This window comes from Leucoraja erinacea, chromosome 29 (genome assembly GCF_028641065.1).
Source record: "Leucoraja erinacea ecotype New England chromosome 29, Leri_hhj_1, whole genome shotgun sequence".
Taxonomy (NCBI): Eukaryota; Metazoa; Chordata; class Chondrichthyes; order Rajiformes; family Rajidae; genus Leucoraja; species Leucoraja erinaceus.
Window position 1 is genome coordinate 4,771,945 of NC_073405.1, and position 21,218 is coordinate 4,793,162.

Below are 21,218 nucleotides of genomic sequence, written 5' to 3' on the forward strand. Positions count from 1 at the left end.
GAAGGAAATAGGCAACGTTTCGGGCCGAAACCCTTTGGGTTTCGACCCGAAACGTTGCCTATTTCCTTTGGGTTTCGGCCCGAAACGTTGCCTATTTCCTTCGCTCCATAGATGCTGCTGCACCCGCTGAGTTTCTCCAGCATTTTTGTGTACCTTCGATTTTCCAGCATCTGCAGTTCCTTCTTAAACACTTTAGGATTTATACTTGCGACAGTGGAGAATATTATCTATCCTTCCCAATATATTCTCCCCTGCACTTTTCACTCCCCCCCCCCAGTTTGAATGTCCCTCTGTGCCAGGGTGGTCTGGTCAGTTTGCTAATCCCACTCTGGTCTTTGCTCACCTTCTTCTTCGCCATTCGGGCTGCAAGCATTTCACAACTGTGAACAAGCCCAAGAGTTGAACAAGCCCAAGATTCTGAATTCCACAATGGCGCAGCTGGTAGAGCTGCTATGTCACAACGCCGGAGACCCAGGTTCGATCCTGACTTCAGGTGCTGCCCGTGGGGAGTTTATACTTTCTCCCTTTGACCATGTGGGATTCCTCCGGGTGCTCCGGTTACCTCCCACGTCCCAAAGACTTGCGGGTTTGTGGGTTAATTGACAGCTATAAATTGGTCCTCGTGCGTTAGGAGTAGATGACGAAGTGGGATAACATAGAACTAGTGTGAGGGGGATGGCCGGAGTGGACTCGGTGAGCCGAAGGGCCTAATTCCATTCTGCATCACTAAACCAAGTTGCCTCTCGGAGGCACTTGTATAGAGTCAAAGAGCAGGGAAACGGGCGTTTTGGCCCAACTTGCCCGCACTGACCAACATGTCCCATCTACATTCGTCCCACCTGCTTGCGTTTGGTACATGTCCCTCTAAACCTTTCCTATTCAAGTGCTTGTCCAATGTGTTTAGAATGCTGTCATAGTTCCATGTTCCACATCCATGCTCCCTAGAGACGCTGCCTGACCCGATGAGTTGCCCCAGCGCTTTATATCCTCGTCGCTCTGTGACCTCTGTGCCCAAAGACCACCGCCGCCGGTGGAAAGCCACCTCCTTCAGCAAATATGAACTGGTCAGAATGAGTCTGCGTGGTTAAATCTTGCCTCGAAATTTCAGTTGTAATCCAGTTTGGGAAATTAGATCATGAATTTGTCTGCGAATTCCCGAAAAGCAGCCAATCAGTTTGCCACCAAAGATTACTGGGATAGCGGTCGACAAGGCAAAGCATGGAAACGGGGCGGTCTTTTAAGCGGGCCTTGGAAATCGTTTCAAAGATCATAGATAAAGGGAATATTGGGGGTAAATTGAGGTAAAGATCAGGGGACAATCTAGGTTTAGGCTTATTATTGTCACAGGTACTGAGGTACAGTCTTGAAACATATAAGATTGTTAAGGACTTGGACACACCAGAGGCAGGAAACATGTTCCCGATGTTGGGGGAGTCCAGAACCAGGGGCCACAGTTTAAGAATAAGGAGTAAGCCATTTAGAACAGAGACGAGGAAACACTTTTTCTCACAGAGAGTGGTGAGTGTGTGAAATTCTCTGCCTCAGGTGGAGGCAGGTTCTCTGGATGCTTTCAAGAGAGAGCTAGATAGGGCTCTTAAAAATAGCGGAGTCGGGGGATATGGGGAGAAGGCAGGAACGGGGTACTGATTGGGGATGATCAGCCGTGATCACATTGAATGGCGGTGCTGGCTCGAAGGGCCGAATGGCCTACTCCTGCACCTATTGTCTATTGTCAGTCAAAACCTTGTTTTGCATGCTCTCCAAACAGATCAGGCCACTCCCTCTTCTCCACTCTCCCATCGGTGAATAGATGAAAACACACACACACACCTCCAGACTGAAGAAGGGTCTCGACCCGAAACGTCACCTACCCCATCTCTCCATAGATGCTGCCTCACCCGCTGAGTTTCTCCAGCATTTGTTTTTTGTCTACCTCCAGATTCAGAGACAGTTTCTTCCCAGCTGTTATCAGTCATCTGAACCATCCTACCACCAAGTCCCGAGCTACCATCCCCCTCGCTTCAGACTATCTTTGACCGGACTTTACTGCCTTTACCTTGCACAAAGCGTTATTCCCCTCTCGTACACTGTGGATGGCTCGGTTGTAATCGGGTATTGTCTTTCTGCTGACTGGTTAGCACGCAACAAAAGCTTTTTTTTTAACTGTACTTTGGGACACGAGACAGTAAACTAAACTAACTAACTTAAAAAAAATCTGATATTATATCCATAAATACAATCAAGTTAAACTCAAGCGCAATAGTTAGAGCGGATTGAAAGATAGACGGCAGAATGTAGTTCTCAGCATTGTAGCGCGTTGGTTCTATGGACAAAGTCCAATGTCCGCAATGGGGGTGGGGGGGGGGGGGGGGGGGGGGGGAGGAGGAGGAGTGGTTTGGACACAATCTTAGCATGTGGGGAGGACCGTTCAGAAGCCTGATGACAAAACAATCTGATAGTAAGAACCAGGGGTCACAGTAGAAGAATAAGGGGTGGGCCATTTAGTACTGATGAAGAGAAACTTTTTTCACCCAGAGTTGTGAATCTTTTCCAGAGTTGAGAGTTGTGGAATTCTCTGCCACAGAAGAGGCCAATTCACTGGATGTTTTCAAGAGGCAGTTAGATTTAGCTCTTGGGGCTAACGGAACCAAGGGTTATGGGGAGAAAACGGGAACGGGGTACGGATTTTGGATGATCAGCCTTGATCATTGTTGAATGGCGGTGCTGGCTCGAAGGGCCGAACGGTCTACTCCGCCTATTATAGTATGTTTAAGGACTAGGAGATTCCTGAGTGTGAGTGCAGTCGTTTAAGCATGCGTACCCCGTGTGAACGCGCGTGTAAGGATGCGCTCCCCGCGTGCAGGTGTGTATTGGTGCGAGTCTAGACGTGGAAGGGTGCGTTCCCCGTGCGAGTAATGGCAATGGCTGCGCGGCCCCCTATTGCTCGCAGGTTGAAGAATACGCGCCCCGGGTGCCGGCAAGGCTGCGTACCCGAGTGGGTGTAAAAGGGTCGGCCCGTTTGCAGATATATAAGTGCGCGGCCCTTGTAGACTAGTAAACGTGCTCGACCCGCGTCCGTACAGGCGCCTTCGTGTGAGCCCCGACTAAGGTGCGTAAATATGCCCCACCCTGTGACCGCGTGGGTTTTCTCCGGGCGCACACTCCAAAGACATGTAGGCTTGCAGTTTAATTGGCTTCTGCAAATTGCCCCCCAGTGTGCTACCATACGGGGTTTATAGCTGGTCAGTCAATGCGAACCCAGGCTGTCCGGCGATCACCCGCACACTAGAACTTCCACACACTCGGGCCCGGCAGTATGACTAACTCCGGCACTGTGTGTCCTTCTGGCGCGTTGGTTCTCATGAGGAAGCGGGGAACCAACGCCCCCCACCTCACTCACCCCTCCCCCCCCCCACCCCCCCCCCCCCCCCCCAACCCCCCACCTCAACCCCTCCCTACCAACCCCCTCACCTCACCTCTTTCCACCTCACCCCCCCATCCCCACCTCCCCCCCTACCCCACATCTCACGCCCTCCCTACCAACCCCCTCACACCTCGCCCTCTCCCCACCCTCACCCACACCTCACCCCCTCCCCCCACCCCCCCCCCCCTCCCCCACCCCACACCTCCCCCCCCCCCCATCGCACCCCCCCCCACGCCCTCCCCCACCACCCCCTCCCTACCAAACCCCTCACCTCATCCTCTCCCCACCCCCCCCTCACCCCCCCCCCCCGCCTGACCCTCACCCCCCCCCTACCCCCCACCTCACTCCCTCCCTACCAACCCCCTCACCTCGCCCTCTCCCCATCCCCATCTCACCCCCCCCCCCCCCCCCCCCCAGCGCCAGAGATGTTTCGCGTAAAAACTGTGGACCTGACATTTCCAAACCTTTCTGTTTATTTTTCAGATTCTAATTTCCGTGTGAACCGCCAGATCTTTGCCCCCTCTTTCTCTCTCTCTCTCTCCCTCTCTCCCTCTTCCCCCACCCCCCTTCTTCTGACTGCATGGAGCCCGCACGCCCCATCCCTCTGCCGGTGAACCGCGGCCCGCGGCCGCTGGATTTCCGCTGCCCGCCGACCACGCCGCCCCTCGGGGCCCCGGTGGATTGCTGCGCGGTGCAGGACGCCTTCATCGCCGGGGAGCTGCTGAAGCTGATGAACCTGTCGGCGGCCAAGATCCAGGCGCTGTGGCGCGGCTACTGCGCCAGGAAGCAGCAGTACATCGAGCAGGGAGCCGCCATCCTGCTGCAGTCCTTCTGGCGGGGCTGCCGGGTGCGCCATGTGCTGCGGGAACCCGTCAGCCGCCGCCTCCGCATACACGGGCAGTACCTGAGCTGGGAGGATCCCAGGGTCCTGTGTCCCCCGCCGCCCCCAGCCCCACGGAGGGGGCCGCCGCCGCCGCCACCACCGCCGCCGCGGCCACGGAGCCGGGAGGGCAGGCGGTGGCCGGTACCAGTACCAGTGCCGGAGAAGCGCCCGGCCGCCTCCACTGCCCAGTCTCTCCCCATCAAAAAGCACCCGGACGGCATCCGCTGCCAGCCCAGCCGCCGCTTGAGAGACATCTGCGCCCAACCCCCAACTCAACCCCAACCCCAACCCCCCCGAGCCCGCACGCCCAGGTTCGTCTGCGACCAGACGCAGCAGAACCGCCTGCCCGGGATGATGTGCGATGTGGCCGCCACAAGGATCCAGACCAACTGGAGAGGCTACAAGGTGCGCAAAGACATGTCCACCCTGCTGGGGGCCGTGGTCTACATCCAGTCCTTCTTCAGGGGTTACCTGGACCGCAAAAAGATCAACCCGCCCCGGCCCCACCAACCCGAGCCACTCGACCAGGAGTCGGACATGGTGGACTTCAACCTGTCCTACGAACACGGCCAACTCCGGTCCCACGGAGCCGCGTCCGGGATGCCGCTGGACGGCTTGGACGTGTCGCTGCCCAGCTCCCTCTACGCCCCCACCCGCAGCAGCAACAACACCGGCGGCGCCCGCCCCGGTACCGGCCCCAACAACAACAGAGCCGGCGGCGCCCGCTCCGGTACCGGCCCCACCAACACAGGCGTCGGCCGCCCCGGTACCGGCCCCACCAACACAGGCGTCGGCCGCTCCGGCAACGACAACAGCAACATCATCCGCTCCGGCGACTGCATCAGCTACTGCATCTGCGCCGGTATCGGCAGCGTCCGCCCCGGTAACGGGGGTCACGCCGGCAGCGTCCACTCGGTCAGTACCGGCAGCAACGACAGCATCCGCTCGGTGCACTGCAACAGCAACGACGGCACCCGCACCGGCAGCGTCCGCTCCGGCGCCAGCAGCAGCCACAGCGTCCGCTCGGTCAACTACAACAACGACTGCGCCGGCTCCGGTACCGGCGGCCACACCGGACACGCCGGCAGCGTCCGCTCCGGTACCGGCAGCAGCAGCCACAGCGTCCGCTCCGCCAACTACAACAACGACTGCGCCGGCCACACCGGCAGCGTGCGCTGCGCTAACAACATCAACCACAACCACGACCGCGTCCGCGCCGTTAACTACAACAACGACTGCACCGGCTCCGGTAGCACCGGCGGCGGCGGCCACGCCGGCAGCGCCCGCTCCGCGAACGGCAGCGTCCGCTCCGGTCACAGCGGCAACCACGACAGTATCCGCGCCGTTCACGGCAGCTTCCTCTCGACCAACGCCAGCATCAGCAGCGGCGGCGGCACCGACCTCCCGGTTAACGGCGGCAACCCCCCTCGCTCCTTCAACGGCGGCAGCGCCGGCCCCGACAACTGCGGCCCCACCCGCCCCGTTAACGGCGACAAGGCCGGCGATGTCAACGAGCTTTCTTCCATCCCGCACCCGGAGGGGGCGCGCAGCGGGGCGGGACCGGCGGAGGTCGGTACGTGGCTCACCCGCGGCTGGGGCCCGGGCTCCGGCGAGCAGAGCGTCCTCCGCGAACCGCTCTCCATCATCGACGAGGATCCCAAATCGGACGAGCTGCTCCCCGGCTACATGATGAACGGCGGCGGCGGCGGCGGCGACACCGGGGGCGGGGGCGGCGTGGACACCGTGTCCTGCTGCTCCTCGGCCCCGGTCTCCCTCGCCTCGGCTCGCTTGCTGAAGAAGCGCAGCGTGGAGGAGGTGGTGGTGGTGAGAGCGGAGCGCGGCGAGGACGGGCGCCCGAGGTTCGCCTTCAGGGCGCCGGGAGCCGACACCGACACGCTGCTGCCGCCGGGCCCCGGCTCCCAGTACCTGGTGCATTCGACCCCTTACAACACCTCGGGCCCCCGCAAGCTGATCCGCTACCAGGAGCACAGGCCGGGGGGTGGCCATCCTCACCCCCACCCCTACCCCTATCCCGAGCTGTCGGACTTCGACCTGTCCGAGCTGGAGGTGCCGAAGGACGCGGCGGGATGTCCTCCGCCCCCCGGGCAGCCGGCGCGCCGATCGCTCAAGCGGCTGCGGGAAGAGAGCGCGGCGGCCGGGACCATCCAGGCTGCGTGGAAGGGCCACCGGACCCGGCGGGCGCTGCAGGAACAAGTGTCGGCCGCCACCAAGATCCAGGCCACCTTCAGGCGCTACCAGACGCGGAGAGAGTTTGAAAGCGAAGGCATCTTCCCGCTGGTCAGCCTCAAAGCCGCGGGCAAGAAGGCGGCCAAGACCACCGTCCCCTCCCCGCCTCTCCCCCCCACCCACCGCGCCCCGAGGCAGCCAGAACCGCGGGTCCACAACGAGCAGACCCCCCCGCCCCTGCCGCCGGCACCTCCAGCAGCGGTGGAGATGGAGGCGAGAGAGCGGGACGCGCCGGTCTTCGCCCCGCTCTGCACGCCCGGCATCCCGGTGCCGAGCGCGGCCGCCTCCGGCCTCCACAACCGCATCGAGCAGTGGGCCCGGCGTTCGGTGCGGACCCGGCGCCAGCACCAGGAGAGGGACCGAGCGGCCACCGCCATCCAGGCCGTGTGGAGGGGTCTCCTGGCCCGGCGCCGGATCACCCGCATGGCCCGGGCGGCGGTCATGATCCAGGCCTGCTTCCGCGGCTACCAGATCAGGAAGTTCCTGGGCAGCATCGGCAGGAACCCGCAGGGGGGCAGGGAGAGGGGAGGGGGCAAGCCGCACCCCAAGGCGGCCAGGCCCCACCGGGCGGCGGCGGGAGGCGGCGGCCAGCGGCCACAGGAGACCGGCTGGAGGGCGCAGCTCAAGGGCGACAAGCCGGCCATCTATGTCAAGCGTAACCCTTGCTACAACCCCCGCAAAGTGACCATCCACGTGAAAGCGACGGCGGCCGAGCAGAGCTGAGAGAGAGGCGGCCACAGATACCCAGGGAGCTCGCAACCCCACTGGCCCTATACTAATAAAAGCAAATGAGCCTACAAATATCGCGCTGCTTATTGTTGAGACGTGTTGAAATTCAACGCCCGCTTTCCACCCAACCCGGGGTGTCGGGGTTACGGGGGGAAGAATGGGGTTGAGAGAGATCAGCCATGATTGAATGGTAGAGTAGACTAGATGGGCCGAATGGCTTTATTCTGACCCTACGTCTAAAACATGTGAACCGTCTGTGGAATTCTCTGCCTCCAGAGAACCGGTGGAGGCAGGTTCTCTGGATGCTTTCACGAGAGAGCTAGATAGGGCTCTTAAAGATAGCGGAGTCGGGGGATATGGGGAGAAGGCAGGAACGGGGTACTGATTGGGGATGATCACATTGAATGGCGGTGCTGGCTCGAGGGGCCGAATGGCCTACTCCTGCACCTATTGTCTATTGTCCATCCAAGCCACAAGAATCTGCAAGTGATGGAATCTTGCTCAACAAGTTATGGAGTGATTCAGACTGAAGAAAGGTCCCGGCCCTGACCTTATATCCATTCCCTCCACAGACGCTGACTGACCCTCTGAGTCACTCCAGCATGTTGTTCTCTGCTCGTACCTTTCATAAGACCATAATACAAAGGAACAGAATTAGGCTATTCGGCCCATCAGTCATGGCTGATCGATCTTTCCCTTCTAACCCCACTCTCCTGGATTCTCCCCATGACACCCATACTCATCAATCTCCGCCTTAAAAATACCCAATAACGTGCCCGTGACAACGGATCCCACAGATTCACCACCCATTCAGCCATTCGGCTCATCGAGTCTGCACCGTCATTTATGTGTAGGAAGGAACTGCAGATGCTGGTTTAAACCAAAGGCCGACACAAAAAAGCTGGAGTAACTCAGCGGGACAGGCAGCATCTCTGGAGAGGAGGAATGGGTGACGTTTCGGGGTCGAGACCTTTCGTCAAACTGGCTGATGTAATTTTCCCTCTCAACCCCATTCTCCTGTCTTCTCTCCGTAACCCTTTCCTAATCAAGGGCTCACCAATCTCCACTTTACCAACACCCAGTGGCTTGGCAACCTCTGCCGTCTCTCCCCCTTATGCCTCTCTCACTGTGACTGGGCCACCAACTTAATCTAGACAATTTCCATATAACCATATAACAATTACAGCACGGAAACAGGCAATCTCGACCCTTCTAGTCCGTGCCGAACACATACTCTCCCCTAGTCCCATCTCCCTGCACTCAAGACCATAGCCGTCCATTCCTTTCCCGTCCATATAACTATCCAATTTATTTTTAAATGATAAAATCGAACCTGCCTCCACCACTTCCACTGGAAGCTCATTCCACACAGCCACCACTCTCTGAGTAAAGAAGTTCCCCGTCAAGTTACCCCTAAACTTCTGTCCCTTAATTCTCAAGTCATGTCCTCTTGTTTGAATCTTCCCTACTCTCAATGGGAAAAGCTTATCCACGTCAACTCTGTCTATCCCTCTCATCATTTTAAAGACCTCTATCAAGTCCCCCCTTAACCTTCTGCGCTCCAAAGAATAAAGCCCTAACTTGTTCAACCTTTCTCTATCCACTCATTTCCAATCCACTCATAAACCTGTCCTTGGAGACTATGGATGGGTGTGATTGAATCCTCCACCTCCATCTCCCTTCAACATCTGCCCCTCTCTCCCCATCCTCTGTTCCTTTCACCCTCCCGTGTCGATTCAGGTCTTTCAAGCCACGTCTCTTATGGAAATCACAGGAATTTAGAATGATGAGAGGGGGTCGTGTAGAAACATAAAATGCTTAAAGGGATTGGACAGGCTAGGTGCAGGACAAAATGTCCCCCGATGTTGGGGGAATCCAGAACCAGGGGTCCCGGCTCCAGAATAAGGAGTCGGCCATTTAGGACCGAGATGAGGTCAAACCTTTTCACCCAGAGAGTTGTGAATCTGTGGCATTCTCTGCCACAGAAGGCAGTGGAGGCCAATTCGCTGGATGTTTTCAGCAGAGAGTTGGATATAGCTCTTAGGGCTAACAGAATCCAGGGATATGAGGAGAAAGCAATGATCATATTACATGGAGGTGATGGTTCGAAGGGCCGAATGGCCTACTCCTGCACCTATTTTATATGTTTCTATATTTATTCCTCACCTGCAGGAGTTGGGTCCCTTCAGATTAGTTTATTCTGGTCACGTGTACCTAAAGTACAGTGGAAAGCTTTTTGTTGCATGCTGACCAGTCAGCAGAAAGACAATACATGATTACAATCGATCCATTTACAGTGTATTACAGATTTAAAAGTGTGGAGTGATTGTTATGTGAGTTTGTAGATCTGCTTCTGTGGTTGGTCCGCAAATTGTCGCCTGTGTTGGGCGCCATCTTGGGAAGCAAGATGGGAGGTCAGGACCGCTCCCTAGTTGGTGATAGAATGGTTCGGTTGCCTGGGGTCCACACTCTCTGTTTTCTGGGGATAACTGCTTCCTCTAATCTTCTTGCAAATGCGATTCATGTTATCCCAATTCCGAGTTGCTGCCTGTCCCACAGTATTTCCGGAGTCCGCTGCAATTAAAGGTTGGCCTCCTACTCCAGCAGCCAGGAATAAGCCAATACGGTAATGAAACAATCCTGGGGCAAAACGCAATGTGTTGGAGGAACTAACGTCGGGCAGCATCTGCAGAGGGAATGTCAGTCGACGTTTTGGGTCGGGACCTATCTTCGGCCCCATTCCCTATTGGTGGAGCTGCTGCCTCATGGCACCAGAGACCCAAGTTTGATCCTGACCTCGGGTGCTGTTTTTGAGGAGTTTTGCATGTTCTCCCTGTGACCGCGTGGGTTTTCTCCAGGTGCCCCGGTTTCCTCCCACATCCCGAAGACGTGCGGGTCTGCTGGTTAATTTGACCTCTGTAAATTGCCCTGAGTGTGCAAGGGGCAGATGAGAAAGTGGGATAACCTGGAACTAGCGTGACGGGTGATTGATGGCTGGCAGAGACTCGGTGGGCCATTCCCATGCTGTATCGTTTACAACATCAATTCCAGCATCTGCAGTTCTTTGTGTCACCAAAGCAAAGTCCTCACCTTTGGCAATGTGTGTGGTGGGAGTCAGGGTGCTAGTGCACAGTGGGGAGGTAGGATGCTGCCCGTTTAACCCTCCAGGTAGAATCTAATGAGATTTGGCCACCTCTGCCAAGATGTTTGTGCAAATTGTGTTGTGTCTTGGTTCTTTTTCTTGTGTGTATGACTGCAGAAACCAAATTTCGTTTGAACCTCAATGAGGTTCCCAAGATTGCTTCCCAAGATGGCGCCCAACACAGGCGACAAGTTCTTTAGTAACTTGTCAGTTTCTTTGTTGAACTAAATTAAGGCGCATGTTGCAATCAAAAGCGCTTGAACAATTGGTTTGGAAGAAAGCCAAACTGTAAGAAAGACGACTCAATGAGGTTCAAATGACACAAATAAATTGTATTGTATTGTAGGTGACTTCCTTAAAACCAAAGATACTCTAGGATCTTTGCTTAAAACTCCACTACAGTTTGTGGTGACCTCTGATCTGGAACCAGGTGAAGGAAGACTGAAACTTAAAGGATATTGGAAAGGTTGGTCAAGTCAAGTCAAGTCAAGTTTATTTGTCACATACACATACGAGATGTGCAGTGAAATGAAAGTGGCAATGCTCGCGGACTTTTGTGCAAAAGACAAACAACCAAACAAACTACAAACACAATCATAACACACATATACCTTTACATAATAAATAATGGAAGGAAAAACGTTCAGTAGAGTTAGTCCCTGGTGAGATAGGCATTTACAGTCCGAATGGCCTCTGGGAAGAAACTCCTTCTCAACCTCTCTTTTCTCACCGCATGGCAACGGAGGCGTTTGCCTGACCGTAGCAGCTGGAACAGTCCGTTGCAGGGGTGGAAGGGGTCTCTCATGATATTGTTGGCTCTGTAGTTGCACCTCCTGATGTATAGTTCCTGCAGGGGGGTGAGTGAAGTTCCCATAGTGCGTTCGGCCGAACGCACTACTCTCTGCAGAGCCTTCTTGTCCTTGGCAGAGCAAATCCCAAACCAGATGGTAATGTTCCCGGACAAGATGCTTTCCACCGCCGCTGCGTAGAAGCACTGGAGGATCCTTGGAGACACTCTGAATTTCCTCAATTGCCTGAGGTGGTAAAGGCGCTGCCTTGCCTTACTCATGAGTGCTGAGGCGTGTGATGCCCATGTCATATCCTCGGAGATGTGGACTCCCAGATATTTAAAACAGTTCACCCTATCCACAGGATCCCCATTTATCCTCAATGGAGTGTACGTCCTCGGATGATGTGCCCTCCTAAAGTCCATGATCAGCTCCTTCATTTTTTTGATGTTCAAGAGAAGGCTGTTATCCTGGCACCAGAGTGCTAGATCAGCCACCTCCTCCCGGTAGGCCTTCTCATCATTGTCTGAGATCAGGCCCACCACCACAGTGTCATCAGCAAACTTAATTATTGAGTTGGAGCTGAACTTAGCCACACAGTCATGTGTGTACAGGGAGTACAATAGGGGGCTGAGGATGCAACCCTGGGGCGATCCTGTGCTCAGGGTGAGGGGCTTCGATGTATTCCCTCCCATATTGACTACCTGGGGCCTGGCGGTGAGAAAGTCCAGGACCCAGGCACACAGGGAGGTGTCGAACCCCAATTCCATTAGCTTCTCGGCCAGTCTGGTGGGGATTATCGTGTTGAAGGCTGAACTGTAGTCTATGAACAGCATCCTCACGTAGCCCCCCTTCTGGCTGTCCAGATGGGAGAGAGCGGTGTGCAAGACCTGGGAGACCGCATTGTCCGTGGATCTGTTCGGACGGTATGCAAACTGTAACAGGTCCATGTTCCGAGGGAGGAAGGCGCAGATGTGTTTCTTCACCAGCCTCTCAAAGCATTTCATGACTACCGAGGTAAGGGCCACCGGACGGTAGTCATTCAGACAGGCTGGGGAGGCATATTTTGGTACCGGTACAATGATGGATTTTTTGAAGCAGGCAGGGACCACGGACTTGTCCAGGTAGAGGTTGAATAATGTAGTGAGCACTGGAGCTAGCTGCGTAGCACAGGACTTGAGTACTCGCCCCGAGATGCCATCGGGGCCTGCAGCTTTTCTCGTGTTCACCTGTGTCAGAGCCCTCCTCACGTCGTGCTCGGACAGCGAGAGTGTGTGCACATTCCTCCCTGCAGCTTCGATAGCCAGCCTGCTGGCGGTATTGTCGATAGTCGGCAGACCTGGGGTGGTGTTGCCCCTCTCGAAATGAGCGTAAAAGGAGTTCAGGTCATCAGCTAGGAAGGTGCCAGCACTTGCGGATGAGGGAGGGGTGCTCCGGTAGTTGGTTACAATCCGTAGCCCCTGCCACAGGCTTCTGGTGTCCTGCTGCTCCATCTGTAACTCCATCTTGTCTCTGTACCTCCTCTTTGCATCCTTCACTGCCCTTCGCAGTCGGTAGGACTCTGTCGATGTCCATGTTTCCTGATGCCAGTTGTAGGCAGTGGTGCGAGCATTCAAGGCCACACGAACAGATCTGTCTACCCAGGGTTTTTGATTCGGAAAGGTGCTTACCCTTACTGTGGGGACGATGTTGTTGGTTACTGTTGCGATGAAGTCCGTGACTGCTTCCGCGAACTCACTGACGTCACTGGAACTTGCTTCGAACATATTCCAGTCGACATCACTCAGTGCATCTTGCAGCATGGCCTCTGACTGGTCGGACCACCGCTTTACGTCCCTCGTCTCTACCACTTCCCGAACTATCCTCTGTTTATACTCCGGCAACAGGAAAATGGCAGCGTGGTCAGATTTTCCTAGGGGAGGGAGTGAAACGGCCTTGTAGCCTTTCCTGAACGGCGTGTAGCAGTGGTCCAAAGTTCTCTCCCCCCTGGTGGCACACGTGATGTGTTGGTAGAAGTTCGGCAGTCGCCGTGAGGGAAATAATGTCCAGATGTCTGACGTTTCACCAGAACTCATTCATTTAGACTTTGGAGGTAGACCTTGCTCTGGGACAAGTGAGTCATGCAGCCCAGAATGACTTCATTTCTGACTGCAACCAAGAAGAAAGTTGTCTGATCCATCAAGCCTGGCTCTCAGTGCATTCCCACTAATCCCATTTCCATCCTTCCACTTATTTTCCTGTAACCCGGCCTCTAGATATCCCCACGTTGACTAACTACCCCGGTTACTTCACTTACAGCGTGGAAACAGGCCCTTCGGCCCATCGAGTCCACGCCTACCAGCAACCCCCACCCCCATACATTAACACTACCCTGTACAATAGGGACTATTTTACTATTTTAACCTCCAAACCTCGTGTGTATGAAGGAACTGCAGATGCTGGTTTATTGTCTATCGTCTATTGTCTAAACTGAAGACAGACACGAAAAGCTACAGTAATTTAGTGGGTCAGACAGCATCTCTGGAGAAAAGGAATAGGTGACTTTTTGGGTCAAGGCCATTCTTCAGACTTTGAAGAAGGGTCTCGACCCGAAAGGTCACCTATTCCTTTCCTCCAGCGATGCTGTCTGACCCGTTAAGTTATTCAAGCTTTTTGTGTCTGGCTTCTGCCTACAAACATTTACGTCTTTGGTGTTTTGGAGGAAACTGGAACACCCAGAGAAAACCCTTGTGGGCTTAGGGAGAACCAACGTACCAACTCCATACAGGACAGTCAAGATCTCCATTGCTTCCCTATACAAAGGGTGATTACAGTAGAAACTAGGACCTGCAAATGATGGTTTACATAAACAGACACAAAGTGCTGGAGCAACTCAGCAGATCAGGCAGCATCTCTGGAGAAAAGGAGTAGGCAATGTTTCGGGACGAGACCCTTCTTCAGGGTGTCGGCGACATCTCTAGAGAAAATGTATAAGTGACGTTTCAGGTCAGGACAGTTCTTCAAATGAAGAACAGAAGAAGGGTTCCGACCCGAGACGTCATCTATCCATTTTCACCAGAGATGCTGCCTGACCCGCTGAGTTAATCCAGCATTCTGGATCAATTTATTTGGTATAAACCAGCATCTGCAGTTCCTTTTTATTGTAATTAATCCATAAATGGCAATGGGTTTGGTATTGGGCTCATTAATTCATGTTTCTGCACGCTCTTCCCCTTGCCAGGGTCCCAGTTCCTGCACCCTCCATCCTATCATTGGGACCTCAGTTCCCTGTAGAAATAGGATGGAATAAGAAGCAACACGGAGGCGCAGCGGTAGAGTTGCTGCCTCACAGCGCCAGAGACCTGTGTTTGATTCTGACTACGGGTGCTGTCTGTATGGAGTTTATACATTCTCCCTGTGACCTGCGAGGGCTTCCTCCGAATGCTCCGGTTTCCTCCCGCATCCAAAAGACTTGTAGGTTTGGCTTTGGTTTAATGAAGGCTGCGGACGCCCATGGGACCAACAAACGCATCAGGAAGGTTGGCTCTGTCTTGGGGGCGGAGTTGGAGTTGGATTCATGGGAGGTTGGTCTTGGAGGGGAGAGGATTCTCCTCAAACTGCGGAGCATCCTGGACAATAGGGGGGGGGGGGGGGGTTGCACGTAAGGTCATTGGGTCATAGGGCTTGACGCACGGAGCCGCTAAATCCAACTGGAGGACATCCAACACTTCTGGTATATGTTATTAATGCTAGAAACGCGTACTTTCCTACCTGTTAAAAACCACCAAAATGTTGAATTTTTGCGCTGAAAAAAATCGTGGGAGTCGGGGTAAGTGTGAGAGACATGTACCCAACTTTAGAATTCCAAAAGTGAAGCGAAATGAAGGTATAGAGAAGCGAGAACTGAAGGGACAACAGCAGCTAAAGTGCTTGGTAAACATTGGCCACGCAGATATCGGAATTGAAAATATTGGGAATTATTACGTTTGCTCACTGCATTTCATCAACAGTAAGACATTATTTGTGTTTTTTCTTGATTCCTTTGGTATCTGAAAATTCTCAGGTGACCAATCTGCCTGTAAATTTTTCTTCAGATGCGTTTTCATTTTGTATGTAAAAACCCACTTGGGAACCATGGGCGATTTAAAAAATTTACAGCCAGATTTATCACTTCTGAAACTTTTTAGATGCCAAAGGAATCAAGAAAAAACACAAATAATTAGTTGATGAAATGCAGTGAGCAAACGGCCAATGTTCGCCAAGCACTCTGGCCGTTGTTGTCCCTTCAGCTCCCGCTTCTCTATACGGTCAACGTGTAAACTCCACACAGACATAGCTTTCCTTTCACACACACACAGATACAAATGCAGGAGAAGACTCGGACAGACTCTCACAAGCTGCAACAAAACTTGGTCTTGCACCCAATACAGCAAAGACTCAGGTGATGAGGATCCACTTCAAAATCAGCAACCCTATCCTTACGCACAGCACTGCTCTAGATGAGGCAGAAACATTCACATACCTAGGCAGTGTTGTGGACATCACCGGTGGGGCAGAGGCAGACATAAAAAGTAGAATCAATAAGGCTAGGGTGGTGTTTAACATGCTCAGGAATATCTGGAACGAAATTTCGCTCCAGATGCAACGAAATTTGTTCAGAATTGCAATTATTGATGTATTTCTGAATGACAATAAAGTTTTGGAAAAAAATAAATAAATAAAGTTTTGAAAACAAACAAACCAAAAAAACACAACTCAATCAACACCAAAATACACATCTTTAACTCAAATGTGAAAGCTGGTGATGCTGTATGGATCAGAGACATGGAAAACAACAAAACACACTACAAACAGGCTGCAAACATTCATTGACACCTGCCTTAGGAGAATACTTAACATCTGGTGGAGAGACAAAGTAAGCAATGTGGACCTGTGGAGAAGAACAAGCCAGGAGTCCATTGACTTACAAATTGGAAGGAGAAAATGGAGTTGGGTTGGATGCACTCTCAGGAAACATAGAAACCTAGAAAATAGGTGCAGGAGTAGGCCATTCGGCCCTTCGAGCCTGCACCGCCATTCAATATGATCATGGCTGATCATGTAAGTTTCTATAAGATCCCCCCTCAATCTTCTAAATTCTAGCGAGTACAACCGAGTCTATCCAGTAACCTGCCACAAACATCACCCGGCAAGCCCTGGAATGATGGAACGCCCAAGGAAAAAGGAAAAGAGAGGAAAGAAGAGGTCGCCCTCAGGAACAGCTGAAGAAGGTGCAGGTGGCCGGCCCTTCGACAGAAGTGTGATCATCCAACTGGGCCTCAACCCTGGGGGGCCACATCTAACTCCCTCTTAAATATAGCCAATGAACTGCCCTCACAACCCTCTGTGGCAGAGATTCCAGGAGGACCACTTGTCTGTGTGAAAAAAAAGTTCAATGGGTTTTACGGATTTCCCCCTTATCCTTAAGCTGTGACCCCTTGTCCTGGAGCAACAGGGAACTCTTCCTGCATCTAGAACCCCTTAAGAATTTTGTAAGAAAAAGAAGCCAACAATTGACTGATGTGGAGGTTTGTCAATGGATACCTAGAACAGGCTTAAGAAAGAAGACTGTGGGGTCAGTAGGGGACTGTGGGGCCGTATGGCCTTGGCACACTATGCTGTGTCTGAGTAAAGGGTCAGGTGAGATCACACAGAATGCAGAGCAGACTCAATGGGCCAATGGCCTATTCCTGCTTCTGAACCGTACGTTCTTGTGCATGAAACACAACCACCTGGGGTTGTGCCTCAGAATAAGAGTTGACATTAAGCGGATCCAGGATATATGTACATATTAGGAGCAGGAATGGCTCTGGAGTCTTCTCCTGTTGTTTCAATTTCATGGCTGGTCCGATTGTACTCAACACCCCTTGCATTCCTGCCTGTCTCTGGCAACCTTTCACCCACTTTCTTATCAAGAATCTATTAACCTCTGTCTACAAAATATTCAAAGACTTTGCTTCCACCACCCTTTGAGGAAGAGAGTTTCAGACACACACACCACTGAGAGAAAGTTCCTCGTCTCTGTCTTTAATCAGTGACTCCTTATTATTAAGCAATACCTGCACAAAAGGAAACATCTTCACGTTCATCCTGTCAAGGCCATACCAGCATGATCAGGAATGGAATTCTCTCCCGCAGAAGGTAGTTGGGGCCACAGTTCATTGACTATATTTAAGAGGCAGTTAGATGTGGTCCTTGTGGCTAAAGGGATCAGGGGGTATGGAGAGGAGGCAGGTACAGGATACTGAGTTGGATGATCAGCCATGATCATATTGAATGGCGGTGCAGGCTCGACGGGCCGAATGGCCTACTCCTGCACCTATTTTCTATGCTTCTATGTAAATTGCCCCTAATGTGTAGGGAGTGTAGGAATTCCTCGTTTCTACCTTTGGGACACCACAGCTTTACTGACTGTAAAAAAATATTTCAACCGGTGATGTTTGATGCCACAGTAAAGAGCCAGGTCGCAAAAGGAATTTAAAATATTTTTTTTAACAGAACAAGTCGTTGATAAAATGGCAATAGCAAGAAATAGTCTTGTCTAGGTTCAGGGAATGGCGCATCTGGACAGGACTGAACCAGCTACATTGGTCTGATGATTTACTGATGATCAATGTAACATTGATACATAGAAAATAGGTGCAGGAATAGACCATTTGCCCTTCGAATATGGCTGATCATCAAAAATCAGTACCCGTTCCTGCTTTTCCCCCCCCTCATATCCCTTGATTCCGTTAGCCCTAAGAGCTAAATCTAACTCTCCCTTGAAAATATGCAGTGAATTGGCCTCCACTGCCTTCTGTGGCAGAGAATTCCACAGATTCACAACTCTCTGGGTGAAAATGTTTTTCCTCATCCCAGTCCAAAATAGCTCTATTCCTTATTCTCAAACTGTGACCACTGGTTCTGGACCCCCACCCCCCAACATGGGGGACATTGTAGAGGGCCTCAGTTAGGCTCAGAGACTGTGTCACAGAGAAGAAAGTTTAACTTTGTTCCAGTTCATGGCTTTTGCAACCGTGATCTGCGTTGTTCAAGGGCTGATGGACTGGGGGTGGTGTGAAAGTATGAAGCTGTGGCGTACTTTCACCCATGGTGGATCATAATCAGCGCACCTGATCCTACCCCAGAGCACACGATGTAACCAACAATGTAACAGTATTCAGCGGGAGATCTCCTGTGCTGGACAGGAGTGGGGGAATCTTCTCGGCTGGACAGGGCTAGGGCGGGTTCCCTGGCCTGGACAGGGCTGGAGGGATCTAGGCTGGATAGTATCCAGCTCTGCACCAGATCCTTGGATCAAAGCCAAGGCCTGATCCATGCATGCCTCTCCATTGGCAATGGCAGGAATGGCAACCCTGATCTCGTCAACCCCGTCTTTGCTTCCAGCTCCCCCCCCCCCCACTTCTTACAAAACCTCACTCCCACCTCTGCCTGAAGATAACCCCCCGACCCTAAAGGTCGCCCGTCCATTCCCTCCGCCGAGCTCCGCCAGCACTCTGCCTATGGACTTGTGGAGGTCAAGCAGTCGTGCCGACCTCCGACAAAGCGATGACCTCATGGCCAACATGACACGCTTCCTGGCCTTTGTGACCTCATCGAATGTAACAACTTGTCACCTTGTGACCTCACCCTGACACATGCGGTCTGCAGCCAGCAAACTGCAAGTCATATCATGAGACGAGGACACTAGTCCCCACATCTCGCTCTGCTAGCATTTTCCTAAACGGGCATCAACTCTGCAGAAAGACTCCCTGAACTCAGGCTAATTTCTTCAGAGAGAAGTTGAAGGTGAAATGCCTTGAACCAAGTGGCATCCATCAAATCCATGCTCCATGTTGGGGCAACTCCCATCCTGCTTGCATTCATAGTCTCCTCGTTCATTGAACCAGGAGATTTTGGAAAGGTTTGTGCTGTTGGTGGATAGAACTTGAATCGGAACACCTGAAGTGGTAGATCCAGCAATTCCAGGTAGGTGCGAACTAGTGTGAGCAGCTTTAGACCTTAGAGATACTGCGCGGAAACAAGCCTTTTGGCCCATCGAGTCCGTGCTGACCAGCGATCACCCTGCACACTAGCACTATCCCACACACGCAGGAAAATTTACAATTTTTTTTTTTCAAGATTCAAGAGAGTTTATTGTCATGTGTCCCTGATAGGACAATGAAATTCTTGCTTTGCTTCAGCACAACAGAACATAGTAGTCAAGTCAAGTCAAGTCAAGTCAAGTTTATTTGTCACATACACATACGAGATGTGCAGTGAAATGAAAGTGGCGCTACAAAACAGATCAGCCTGTCCATATACCATTATATAAACATGTACACACATGAATAAATAAACTGGTAAAGTGCAAATAACAGATAATGGGCTATTAGTGTTCAGAGTTTTGTCCGAGCCAAGTTTAGTAGCCTGATGGCTGTGGGGAAGTAGCTATTCCTGAACCTAATTTATTACCAAAGCCAATTAGCCTACAAACCTGTACGTCTTTGGAGAGTGTGGGAGGAAACCGGAGCACCCGGAGAAAACTCACATGGTCACAGGGAGAAGGTACAAACTCTATACAGACAGCACCCGAGATCAGGATTGAACCCGGGTCTCTGGCGCTGTAAGTCAGCAACACTACTGTGCCATCCTAGTGTTTCAACCTGTTCTGGATAACTCGGATTCCACCAGACACACCAAACAGTAGCAACGTTTTGTCTTGAAGGCGCAATTGTGAATCTTCACCCCACCTTTTCCTGATGAGTTTGAGTTTAGTTTATTGTCACGTGTACCAAGGCACAGTGAAAAGTTTCTGTTGTGTGCTAACCAGTCAGCGGAAAGACAATACATGTCCCTACACCTTTGATAATACATGATGAATTTTGCCGCATCTGCAACTACAACTAGTTGCATTCACATAGCGCCTTTCACATTGAAAACATCCGAGGGGGGCTTCACAGGAATTCAATTCAATTCAATTCAATTCAATCAGGTTTATTCGTCACTTGCACATAAAGAAGACACACAATTTGGCCAGTCCTCCTCCATTTTCCCCCTTGGTCGGGACATCCACCCTCCGCAACCACCGCTGCGGGCGTCCAGATGAAGTAGACAAGGTAAAAGTGAGGAAGGTTAACAAATTAAAATCGATACTGAACTAGGTATTATTAGGACGGGTGATAAAAGACACGGCCAAACTCAAGGTGTGGGGGGGGTAGAGGATGGGGGCTGGAACTAGTCGTTAGCCCTTACAAAAATATCTATCACGGACTCAACAAGCTGAATGGCCTCCTCCCATGTTGTTACTGTTCTGTGATGAATGATCTTAAGATGAGGTTTCAGTTAGTATCCTACAAACACCTATTTTCATCTTAGGTAGACTAAAATGCTGGAGGACATAGGCCTATTTCCTTCGCTCCATAGATGCTGCCTCACCTGCTGAGTTTCTCCAGCATTTTTGTCTACCTTCGATATTCCAGCATCTGCAGTTCCTTCTTGAACCGATATTCATCTTTGTCAGTCTGCCTGGCTCTATTACTGTCGACACAATGAACTCTGCTGATGCTAGTTGATAAACACAGTGCTGGAGTAACTCAGCGGGTCAGGCAGCATCTGTGGAGGTCATGGATAGATGACCTTTTGGGTCGGGACCAGTCGGGTCGCAGAGAGAGATCCCAGGCCTTCTGTCACCCTTGTAATCACAGGAACAATCCGCTCAACACCACTCCCCTGGCTCCCTGTCCTATCCAACACAGCCCCTCCACACATCCGGCGAGTAGTCCTCACTCAAAGGATGCTCCAAAAGACCAAAAACTCCCCTCACCTGCCAATTCACATGGACATCTTCAACCCACCCACTGCTCGACTTCCATCTAGACGACCAATTTGGAAGAACCCACCACCAGCTGATTTCACCATCCAATCAGCTTGGAAAAAGGAATGGGAGTCCAAGGACGTCCCAAATAAACATCTGGTGTCAGACCCCACCCTACCGGTCCCTGG

General features: G+C 52.3%; 1 protein-coding gene across 1 annotated transcript in view; it reads left to right on the forward strand.

Moving 5' to 3' along the window:
- The window catches only part of LOC129711037 (uncharacterized), a 43,235-nt gene extending 35,901 nt beyond the window's left edge, over window positions 1–7,334 (forward strand). Inside the window, exon 2 of the mRNA XM_055658387.1 lies at window positions 3,908–7,334. Coding sequence (XP_055514362.1) covers window positions 4,005–7,277 — 3,273 coding nt within the window. The 5' untranslated portion in view covers window positions 3,908–4,004 and the 3' untranslated portion in view covers window positions 7,278–7,334. The remainder of the gene's footprint in view (window positions 1–3,907) is intronic.
- Window positions 7,335–21,218: the final 13,884 nt, after the last annotated feature.